General features: G+C 38.1%; 1 protein-coding gene across 1 annotated transcript; it reads left to right on the top strand.

Annotated features, from left to right (window-relative positions):
- Positions 1-10,712: 10,712 nt before the first annotated feature.
- On the top strand, positions 10,713-11,651 carry LOC113261868 (olfactory receptor 2L8-like). Its single transcript, XM_026508188.2, has one exon. It carries the CDS (start codon positions 10,713-10,715, stop codon positions 11,649-11,651), a length of 939 nt encoding a protein of 312 aa, XP_026363973.2.
- The last annotated feature ends 598 nt before the right edge of the window (positions 11,652-12,249 follow it).

Raw genomic sequence — 12,249 nt, 5'->3', positions numbered from 1 at the left:
ATTCTTGTTGGAACTATGTAATAATCAGACAAAATCTAATGTGGCCAGCCTCATTTAGCTATCTGAAAGAACTTTGAGATTAATTTGCTTCAGAAGAAATTCTACATTGTCTTCTATCTAGAGGACACATCTCCCAATTTGCCATAGGATCACTATATATTTTTAAGTAATTTATTTCTCGTCACATGGAATCCACTTTTCATCTTTATAGTAATGATCCTATATTTGGAAAACCTCTTTATTCTGTAAATATGTGAATCGATAGAGTGAGATGTTTTTCAACTTTTATTTCCAATTGAATAGGAACATGGGAAACATAGGAAAAAGAATACCTGTGAGATAAATACTGCTTCTTAAATGATATTAAACTAAATTAAAAATGGTAATATGGAATTTATTTCTTTTTTTTATAATAATATTTTTTATTATGTTAGTCACCATACAGTACAACCCTGGTTTTTGATGTAAAGTTCCATGATTCGGTAGATGCGTATAACACCCAGTGCACCATGCAATACGTGCCCTCCTAATACCCATCATCAGCCTATCCCATTCCCCCACGCCCCTCCCCTCTGAAGCCCTCAGTTTGTTTCTCAGAGTCCATAGTCTCTCATGCTTCATTCCCCCTTCTGATTACTGACCTTTCTTTATCCCTTCCTTCTCCTACCGATCTTCCTACTTCTTATGTTCCATAGATGAGTGAAACCATATGAAAATTGTCTTTCTCTGCTTGATTTATTTCACTTAGCATTATCTCCTCCAGTGCCGTCCATGTTGCAGCAAATGTTGAGAAATCATTATTTTTGAAAACTGAGTAATATTCCATTGTATATATTGACCACATCTTCTTAATCCAGTCATCTGTTGAAGGGCATCTTGGCTCCCTCCATGATTTACTATTATGGACAATGCTGCTATGAACATTGGGGTGCATAAGGCCCTTCACATCACTACGTCTGTATCTTTGGGGTAAATACCCAGTAGCACAATTGCTGAATCATAGGGAAGCTCCATTTTTAATTTCATGGGACCTCACACTGTTTTCCAGAGTGGCTGTACCAACTTGCATTCCCAACAACAGTGTAAGAGGGATTCCCTTTCTCCACATCCTCTCCAACATCTGTTGTTTCCTGCCTTATCTATTTTTGCCATTCTAACTGGCATAAGGTGGTATCTCAGTGTGGTTTTGATTTGAATTTCCCTGATGGCTAATGATTTTGAACATTTTTTCATGTGTCTGTTGGCCATTTGTATGTCATCATTGGAAAAGTGTCTGTTCATATCTTCTGCCCATTTTATGATTTGTTTATTTGTTTCTCATGTATTCAGTTTGAGAAGTTCTTTGTAGATCTTGGATACCAGTCTTTTATCTCTAGTGTCATTTGCAAATATATTCTCCCATTCCGTGGGCTGTGTCTTAGTTTTTTTGACTGTTTCCTTGGCTGTACAGAAGCTTTTTATCTTGATGAAGCCCCACAAGTTCATTTTATCTTTTGTTTCTCTTGCCTTTGGAGATATGTCAAGAAAATGTTGCTGTGGCCGATGTCATAGAGGTTGCTGCCTATGCTCTCCTATAGAAATGATGGATTCCTGTCTCACAACGAGGTATTTCATCCATTTGGAGTTTATCTTCGTGTATGGTGTAAGAGAGTGGTCAAGTTTCATTCTTTTGCGTGTAGCTGTCCAATTTTCCCAGCACCATTTATTGAAGAGAGTGTCTTTTTTCCACTGGATGTTTTTTCCTGCTTTATCAAAGATTAGTAGCCCAAAGAGCCGAGGGTCCATTTCTGGGCTCTCTATTCTGTTCCATTGGTCTATGTGTCTGTTTTTGTGCCAATACCATGCTGTCTTGGTCATCACAGCTTTGTAGTACAGCTTGAAATCCGGCAACGTGATGCCCCCAGCTTTGCTTTTCCTTTTCAACAATTCCCTGGAGATTCGGGGCCTTTACTGGTTCCACACAAATTTAAGGTCTGTTTGTTCCAGTTCTTTGAAGAATGTCATTGGTATTTTGATCCGGATAGCATTGAAAGTGTAGGTTGCTGTGGGTAGCATGGACATTTTAACTATGTTAATTTTTCTGATCCATAAGCATGGAATATATTTCCATCTTTTTGTGTCTTCCTCAATGTCTTTCAAGAGTGATTTGTAGTTTCTAGAATATAGCTCCTTTACCTCTCCAGTTAAGTTCATTCCAAGATAACATATGATTTTGGGTGCTATTGTAAATGGAATGGATTCCCTAATTTATCATTCTTCAGTCTCATTGTTAATGTATAGAAATGCAATTGATTTCTGAGCATTGATTTTGTAGCCCGCCACATTACTGAATTGCTCTATAACTTCTAATAGTTTGGGGGTGGATTCTGTTGGATAGTCCATATAAAGTATCATGACATCTGCGAAGAGAGACAGTTTGGCTTCTTCTTTGTGGATTTGGATACCTTTTATCCTTTTTTGTTGTCTCATTGCTGTTGCAAGGATTTGTAGTACTATGTTTAATAATAATGGCGAGTTTGGGCATCCATGTCGTGTTCTTGATCTTAAGGGAAAGGCTTCCATCTTTTCCTCATTGAGAATGATATTTGCTGTAGGCTTTTTATAGATGCTTTTTATGTGATTGAGGAATGTACCCTCTATCCCTACACCCTGAAATGTTTTAAGCAGGAAAGGATGCTGTATTTTGTCAAATGCTTTTTCTGCATCTCTTGAGGGGATCATATGATTCTTGACTTTTTTCTTCTTGATATAATCTATCACACTGATAGATTTGCGAATGTTGAACCACCCGTGCATTCCAAGGATGAATCCCACTTGGTCATGACGGATAATCCTTTTAATTTACTGTTGGATCCTATTAGCTAGGATCTTGTTGAGGATTATGGCATCCATATTCATCAGGGATATTGGTCTGTAATTCTCCTTTTTGATGGGGACTTTGCCTGGTTTGGGGATCAAGGTAATGTTGGCCTCATAGAATGAGTTTGGTAGATTTCCTTCTGTTTTTCTTTTTTGAAATAGCTTTAAGAGAATAGGTATTATTTCTTCTTTGAATATTTGGTAGAATTCCCCAAGGAATCCATCAGGCATTGGAGCTTTGTTTTTTTTGAAGGTTTTTAATCACTGCTTCAATCTCTTCATAATTAATTGGTACGTTTAAAAAATCAATTTCTTCCTGTTTCAATCTTGGTAGTTGATAGGTTCCCAGGAAGGCCTCCGTCTCTTCCAGATTGCTTAATTTATTGGCATAAAGCTGTTGATAAAAGTTTCTAATAATCCTTCCAACTTCATTGTTGTTGGTTGTGACCTCTTCTTTTTCATTCATAATTTTATTAATTTGGGTCCTTTCTCTATTCTTTTGGGTAAGTCTTGCCAGTGGTCTGTCAATTTTATTAATTCTCTCAAAGAACCAGCTTCTAGTTCTGTTGATCTGCTCCACTGTGCTCCTGGTTTCTAATTCATTGATCTTTGCTCTAATCTTGATCAACTGCGTTATCATACGTGGATTAGGCCTGTCCCTCTGTTGGTGTTCCAGCTTCTTGAGGTGAGAATATAAAAACTGCATTTTAGATTTTTGTATTCTTTTGAGTGAGGCTTGGATGGCTATGTATTTTCCTCTGAGGACTGCCTTTTCAGTGTCCCATAGGTTTTGGACCATTGTGTTTTCATTCTCGTTGGTCTCCATAAATTGTTTAAATTGATTTTTGATTTCCTTGTTTATTGAATCATTCTTGAGCAGGATTGTTCTTAGTTTCCAAGTGTTTGAGTTTCTTCCAAAGTTTTTCTTGTGATTGAGTTCCGATTTCAAAGCATTGTGGTCTGCGAATATGCAGGGAAGAATCTCAGTCTTTGGTATCAGTTGAGATCTGTTTTGTGACCCAGAACATGATCTATGCTGGAGAATGTTCCATGTGCATTAGAATAGAATAGGTATTCTGTTGTTCGGGGGGTAGTGTTCTATATATATCTATGAGGTCCAACTCGTCTAGTATGGCATTCAAAGCTCTTGTTTTTTTGTTGATAGTGGAGTGTTGAGGTCCCCTACTATAAACCTATTTTTATCTATATGTCTCTTTATTCTGGTTAAGAGTTGGCTTGTGTATCTTGCTGCTCCCCTGTTGGGGGTATAGATATTTATAATTGTAATATCCCCTTGTTGGATACATCCTTTAAGGATAATATAGTGCCCTTCTGTATCTCTAACTATAGTCTTTAGTGTAAAATACAATCTGTATGATATGAGAATTGCTACCCCAGCTTTCTTTTGAGGTCCATTGGCATGAAAGATGGTTTTCCATCCCTTTAATTTCAGTTTGCATGTGTCTTTCAAAATGAGTCTCTTGTATACAGCAAATGGGTGGATCATGTCTTTTTTATCCAAAATTCAACCGTGTGGTGTTTTATGGGAGCATTTAGGCCATTCACATTGAGAGCGATTATTGAGAGATACGATTTTAATGATGTCATATTGCCTGTAAAGTCTTTGCTTCTATAGATTGTAACTTTCTATTCTGTATCACGCTTGGGGCCTTTTTACTTTTATAGAACCCCCCCCCTTAATATCTCCTGTAGGGATGGTTTCATGGTTACAAAATTGCTCAGTGACTGGTGATTCTGGAAGGTCTTTATCTCTCCATCAATTCTGAATGACAACCTTGCTGTATAGAGGATCCTTGGCTGCATGTTTTTCTCTGAAAGAGCTTTAAAAATGTCCCCCCCCCAACCCTTTCTCTCATTCCAGATCTGTGTAGACAGGTCTGATGTAATTCTGATACCTTTGCCTTGGTACGTGAGAAATTTCTTTGCCCTGGCCACTTTCAATACTGTATCCTTGGATCTAATATTTGCAAATTGCACTATGACGTGACAGGGCATAAGTTCGTCGTGGTTGAATTTGGGATGGGTCCTCTCTACCCGTTGGACATGAATGCTTGTTTCCTTTGCTAGATTAGGGAAGTTTTCAGCTACAGTTTGTTCAAATATCTCTTCTAGACCTCTGTTTTTCTCCACCCCCTCGGGTATGCCGATGATTTTGACATGGAAAGTTTCATTGACTCAGTAATCTCCCGTAACCTACATTCTTGAGATTGGATTTTTTTGCGCCAAGTATCTGTTTTAGCTTTCTCTTCTACCAAACCATCCTCCGATTTGCTGATTTGTCTTCTGCCTCATTTACCCTTGACATCAGAGCATCTAGTTTTGACTGCATTTGATTCATAGCATTTTTAATTTCTGCCAGATTCGCTCTCATTCTGCCCTTAGAGATTCTATATTCTCATTAATATTTTCGTTAATATTTTTTCAAGTCTACACATCATCTTGACCATTGTTACTCTGAACTCCATTTCTGACAATTTGGTTATATCCATATCCATCAGTTCCGTGGCAGAGGCCACAGACTTATTGTCTTTTCTTCGCTGGGGGGATTTCTCCTTCTCGTCATTCTGATGAGGAGAGGTTGCAAGATTGTCCAGAGCCCAAATTATTGACCAGGACCCAGGCAGCGTGCACTTGTTTTATAGGGACCTTAGGGATGTGGGCTTCTTGATTTTTCAGCCTGCCTGCTGGGGGAGGGGCCTGCTGTGCTGATACTCAGGCCACCCTCTTTGGGTAGAGTCTCCCTGTCCCCTGTGAGGGTGGATGGGGATGGGCAAACTGTGAGCCGGTATTTCCAGGCTTTTGTTCTCTTGCCGCTTTCCCTGGCATTTTGCTGTGCTTCTTGTTAGAGTCAGAGCAGCAGTGACCAAATCCCAGCCTATGTCTCAGAACAGAGGGATTGCAGTCCACTCTCCACTGAGCTCTTTAGGCCACTTTAACTCTGTTTCTGTTGGTGCTGCTAAACCCTGGAGTGTTCCAGGTTGTATGCCCCACAGCTGGCATCCCAACCCTGACTTCCAGGGCCAGCACCTCTCTGTCCTTTGTGTTTCTAACACCGCCAGCCACCAGCCGCCCAACGCACTTCGGGGCTCCATTTCAGTGTGGTTCGCGCGCACTCCGGAGCTCCGGTTTTCAGACTGCTCGCATGCGTTCCCAGGTTCACGTCTCAGTCTGCTGTCTTGCAGGTGCTGCTCTGGGAGTCAGCCCGCTCCCCAGTGCAGGTGGCTACTGCTTCCCGGCACACAAGCACAGAGGCTCCCTCTCCCTTCTGTTTATCTTCTCATATCTGTGCGCAGATTCTCGGCTCCCTGCTTCGTACCGCAATACTCAGTGCTGGAGATGTTCATTTGTAGAGATCCAGATGTATATTCCTGCATCTCATCCTGATTCTGTAGGTGTTCAGGATGGTCTGATACCTATCCAGCTTGACTCAGGGGACCAGCTGAAAAAGGGGACCCCTACTCCTCCTCCATTTTAACTCCTCCTCTCAATTTGATTAGTATGTGCTGCTGTGTCTAGCTGCTTGCAGCTGATACCTATTGTTTGGGGTGCCTGTGTAGCTCAGTCAATTAAGTGTCTGCCTTCAGCTCAGGTCATGATCTCAGGGTCCTGAGATCCAGCTCCACATCTGGTTCCCTCCTCAGTGGGGAGTTTGTTTTTCTCTCTCCCACTCCCCTGCTTGTGCACTCTCTATTGTTCCCAGAAGATCTCTCCACAGGATGACATATCATTCAGAGTTCTTGGCTGTCTCATCATGTAGCAAAGCATCTTGTTGGAAATGCATTAAGTCACAATGCCATAGCAAAGTCCTGTGCGAGCGGAGGAAATCTGAGGGTGGAGGAGATCCAGTGCTTAAGTCTCTGAGAATGGGGGAAGAAGGCTGGTAGTGGTGGCTTTATCACTGAGCCTGGCAGGAAGCTCAGCCCACAAGAGAACTAGAGCTGGACAGTGTCTGAAGTGCGCATGGAGGAGGAGAAGGCGATGGAACCCTGGCTCCTACTTTTAGAAATTTGGGAAGAACCTGTATTCAAATCAGAGCACAGATGTTTGCCCGTATTTCCCACGGCGGCCGCCTTTCCCACTTGCACCGGTAATATGGAATTTATTTCTAAACTGGATATTGATTAGAAAATCTTCCTCATTATGATGTAGGAATGAACTGAATATATGCATTTACAAAGCAATTAACAGAGGAGATAATACAGAGAAGGATGTTTCTTTGTAAGCAAAATAGCCTACGGAAATTTTGGTACTGGTTGAAGACATGGGTTAGAGCTCATTTAGAGGATCTGGGAGTGATGTGTGTATTCTCTACACCATTGATTAAATTTGTATTGTTGCAGGGGAGAAGTGAAAATATGATTAACACTCCAAATAAGAGGAAACAAGAAATATCTTGAAATGAACAAAATATGAGCTCTCAACCAATTTATTTACACATAAAGCAACTTATATACATTCTTGACTCTGTTTCATCTATAGTAAATTTTTAATTAACAGCTTTTATATTTATCTTTTTATTTCTGTTTAGTTTTGAGCACTTAAAAATAACTATTTTTATTACATCATTGTTGGTAAAAATGTTTAGTGATAAGATAGTATTAATTTTAAATAAAGAATATATAAATATCTGCATCTGTCTAGCATCTAAATTAAGACAGGAAATCCAAAGAATTCCCTTAAATCTCTGAAACTTGATTTACCATCTGCAAATTTCTATAACAATATGGATGACTGTATCAACCTGAAGAGCCATGGGTCAGGATAAAATGAGATTTATCCCTGCACCAATTTGACACATGTTAGTTTCCACCCAGTGGAAATATTCAATAAAGTGTATAGTTCTATCTTGTCTGCCATTCAAGGACCTTGTTCAGATTCAAGCCTTAGTTCTTCAACAAATTAAGAAATCATCTCATTCCCTTTTTCTGTATAGTGCTGTATTTTGTCAGGAATGCTGATGCCAAACCAAAAAGTTCTAGTGAAGTTTAAGAGACTGAGGCAGGTTCAGATCTTTTGCAAATAGTGTGTAAGTAGATAAGTTTTCATTATATCATCAGGTAAATTAAAAATAACAGGGAAATAATCTAATTATTTTTACATAAACATACAGTTCTTTACATTAGACCTTGAAACAGATATTCAATATCTATTGTGGCTTCCATGCCAGACGCAATACTTCTTAAACTTATAAACAAAACCAGCTCTCCCAGTTTTGTCTCTGCAAGTTGACAGTGAACACACAATAATTGAAGATCAATAGCTTCATGTAGACCCAGAGCCCTGCTGTAGGTATTTCACAGATTTGGAGATTCACATTTGCAACAATTTGAGTACATGTACATTACTAACTGAAATAACTTTTATATCACTTTAATATTTTATTCCAAGAATGCATGAACATGGCATCAACAAACCACAGGGTAAAACGACAGTCCCGTAACCCATTCTTCTTGACACCCAAGGCAAATACTTCAAATTATTTAATAATTTTCCCTAATACTTCCTCAATATTTAAACAATATGCTCATCTTTTAATGCTTGGTTCCTAAATCCCAAATATCAGGCCACGATTTGTAATTCAGGCCATGGTGGATGAAGTGTCATCCCCTCCCTACATCATCAACCTTTTCCCCTCCCCTCCCCATTCTGTAAACATAGTTACATCCCAGGTTATGTTTGAGGACATGCATTGACAGCTTTCTTCCATCTCCTAGAATTTATTGTTTCCATATAAATTATATAACAGTATTGTGAAACATGATGTTATTTTCTATGCATTACTGCATATATTTCTTCTCATATTACCATATTTCTCTCAAGAATTTCGATATTGGGAATTATCAAGACAATATTTCATATTTTCAAGAAAATACTATTTAATATATTATTTCTTTTATTTTTCTGCATACTTTGCACCACCTTTGAATATTGTAGCTCATATACAGTGGTTCCAAATTTTAAAAAAAAGTTTGTATAATAATATTCACTTAAATAAATGTTTTGTCAAAAATAAATCAATGTCATATGCATGTACAGGAATGCCCATAGTATATGCTGGGTCATTTGTATTATTCATTTCATTTTCTTATCTGTTCTGAATGTCAAATTTTGTGTTTCATTGCTGCTTTCTGGTGAATTTTCATCAACTTATGTTGTGAGATTTTCATTAAATTTATTAAATTATTATCCTTTACATTTCCAGAAGTTTTTTTTATTATTATTATTGTTATTTGGCACTTCATTTCATATAGCACATGGTATTTTTACTTTGGATTTATCAACTTCTGATATTTTTCTGAAGACATCAGATTTTTGTAAAGTTTCTTGCACTGATACCAATCATTTGTAACTCCGTTTGTGTGTGTATCTGTTTTCCATATAAAGACTTCCTTGGGGCACCTGGGTGGCTCAGTCTTTGGGCGTCCCAGGATCATGCCCCACATCAGGCTTCTCCGCTGGAAGCCTGCTTCTTCCTCTCCCACTCCCCCTGCTTGTGTTCCCTCTCTCGCTGGCTGTGTCTATCTCTGTAAAATAAATAAATAAATAAATACATAAATACATAAATAAATACATAAATACATAAATACATAAATACATAAATACATAAATAAATACATAAATAAATAAATCTTAAAAAAAAGAGTTCCTCAACAGTCCAATGGCTTTGGTCCTAGCAAAGTAAGAGAGACTGAAGCACTACAGTCCTTTGTAGGCCTAACATACTGGGATATACTCACTGATGGTATTCCTTCTGGAGAAGATGCCCTCCACTCATTCCCACTTAGAACACTCTCAAAATGCCATTACTCCTTCTTCTTTTAAGCGTCTGTTCCAGAAAAATTCTTCTCCCAAAACGTTCTTAACCTTTGCCCCTCTAATTCCACCCGGTTCTATTCTCTTTCTTACTTTCTTTAACCTGATGCAGATTTATTCTTTGTTATTATGTTAGTTCAGTCTTATGATGGGGGTGATATATTTGGGACTAAACTCTCACACTTATCTGAAAATGGAAAGAGTTTTAAATACACAAAAGCAAGAGGTAAAACAGAATAAGAAAAGGTGCCAGAAACCAATGCATAACGTTATATAATTATTGAGAAGCAGATGAACACAATACAGGTCTTTTCAGAGAGCTTGAGCAGAGTCATGGAGCTACACTAAAGATTTAGAATAAGTTATCAGATAAAGAGTTTCCTTAAACTAAAGCATTTGAATATTGATTGAGGAGTAAAAAGAAATCAGCTTCATATAAGTTATATTTGGCAATAACTATTCATTGTAGGTTTCTGGGGAAACAGCAGCAGATAATAATGCTTGGCACCTAAAAAGCTTGATTTGGCAAGCTTTCTAAGGAAAATAAACAAACGATCAAACAAAAAGAAAGTATATCTATAGCATGAACTGGTAGGCTACTGTAGTTTCAGAAATATTAGGGCTTAAATATAAAAGGAAAAAAATCATTGTGTAAGGGTCATAAAATATATTCAACAATGGTTCTGTAATTAATGCATTTACATTGACTTACAATGCATACTTAAAAAGTGTAAGTTAGGATGTTGATAACTAAATTTACATAAAAAAGTAAGATATGTACCTTAATAAAGTCACAGAAATATATTATTCTTACAAATTACACATTTCTATGAAATATTTTGGAGACATGTTTGTGTCATCAAGATTTTATCTACAAGGTTAAAATTGTTTTTTCAGAATCCATGTTAACTTTTTTAAGAGCTGCAAATGTAGCTTGAATAAAGCACAGTGGAAAAAATAATGAATTAATAACAGCTTATTTTTGTGTACTTAATATGTGTCTCTCCTTAGGAAAACTAATGGAAAATATTAACCAAACATCTACTGATTTCTTCTTATTGGGGTTATTCCCACCATCAAGAATTGGCCTGTTTTTCTTCATTCTCATTGTTTTTACTTTCCTAATGGCTCTGTTTGGTAACCTGTCCATGATCATCCTCATTCTCCTGGATACCCATCTCCACACACCCATGTATTTTCTACTTAGTCAACTCTCCTTCATGGACCTGAACTTCATCTCCACCATTGTCCCCAAGATGGCTTCTGATTATCTGTCTGGAAACAAGTCTATTTCATTCATTGGGTGTGGAGTTCAGAGTTTCTTCTTCATCACTTTAGCTAGTGCAGAAGGCTTAATATTGGTCTCTATGGCCTATGATCGTTATGTGGCTATTTGCTTTCCTCTCCATTATCCCATTCGTATGAGCAAAACAGTGTGTGTGCTGATGATAACAGGATCTTGGATCATGGGCTCAATCAACTCCTGTGCCCACACTGTATATGCCTTCGGTATCCCTTATTGTCGATCCAGAGCCATCAACCATTTCTTCTGTGATGTTCCGGCCATGTTGACTCTGGCCTGCATGGACACCTGGGTCTATGAGTACACGGTGTTTGTAAGCATCGCCCTCTTCCTTGTGTTTCCTTTCATTTGCATTGCATGTTCCTATGGCCAGGTTCTCCTTGCCATCTGCCGCATGCAGTCCACAGAGGGGAGAAGGAAGGCCTATTTGACCTGCAGCACCCACCTCACTGTGGTGACTTTCTATTATGCACCCTTTGCTTACACTTATCTACGCCCAAGATCCTTCAGATCTCCCACAGAGGACAAGGTCCTGGCTGTCTTCTACACCATTCTGACCCCAATGCTCAACCCCATCATCTACAGCCTTAGAAACAAGGAGGTGACTGGGGCAATGAGAAGAGTGATTCAGAGGTTCTGCTCTGTAGAAACGTAACAAAGTTCTCACTAGTCCTGCTGCCTAATTTCACCTTGTACCCTCCTTGAGAACAAGGTCACTCCAGGATTGAATACAGGGATTACATTAATCTAGAAAATTAAAACAATAGAGATTTGATGAAATAATTATATATTCCCAATCACTCTGATTTTGTGGCAATTTTTCTTTTTTACTTCCTTTTTGTTACAAATATTTTTTTCTCTAAACAGAAGTCTAAAGGGCAGAGATATTCTCAATAATACAAGTACCTAAGCAATACAGTAAGTAAGACCATGTTAGCCAAAACATGGACAGAGCCCAGATGTCCATCAATAGGTGAATTGATCAAGAAGCTATGGTATAAATACACCATTATATAAATCTATACGTAGATGTGTACAGAAATCTATACGTATAAATCAATGTGTATAGATATATAGATATATAGTAATATTACTTAGTCATAAAAACAGAATGAATTCTTGCCATTTGCAATGACATGAATGAAGCTAGAGAGTATTATGCTAAGTGAAGTAAATCAGTCAGAGAAAGATAAATGCCATATGATTTCAGTGAATTCAAGAAACAAAGGAGCAAAGGGGGAAAAAAAAAGAGA

This window comes from Ursus arctos, unplaced genomic scaffold, assembly GCF_023065955.2.
Source record: "Ursus arctos isolate Adak ecotype North America unplaced genomic scaffold, UrsArc2.0 scaffold_5, whole genome shotgun sequence".
Taxonomy (NCBI): domain Eukaryota; kingdom Metazoa; phylum Chordata; class Mammalia; order Carnivora; family Ursidae; genus Ursus; species Ursus arctos.
The sequence above is the reverse complement of the archived record's forward strand: the minus strand, read 5'-3'. Positions and strand labels throughout refer to the sequence as shown.

Coding starts and splice junctions, on each gene's coding strand:
- LOC113261868 (XM_026508188.2), top strand. CDS start 10,713: ATGGAAAATATTAACCAAACATCTACTGATTTCTTCTTATTGGGGTTA.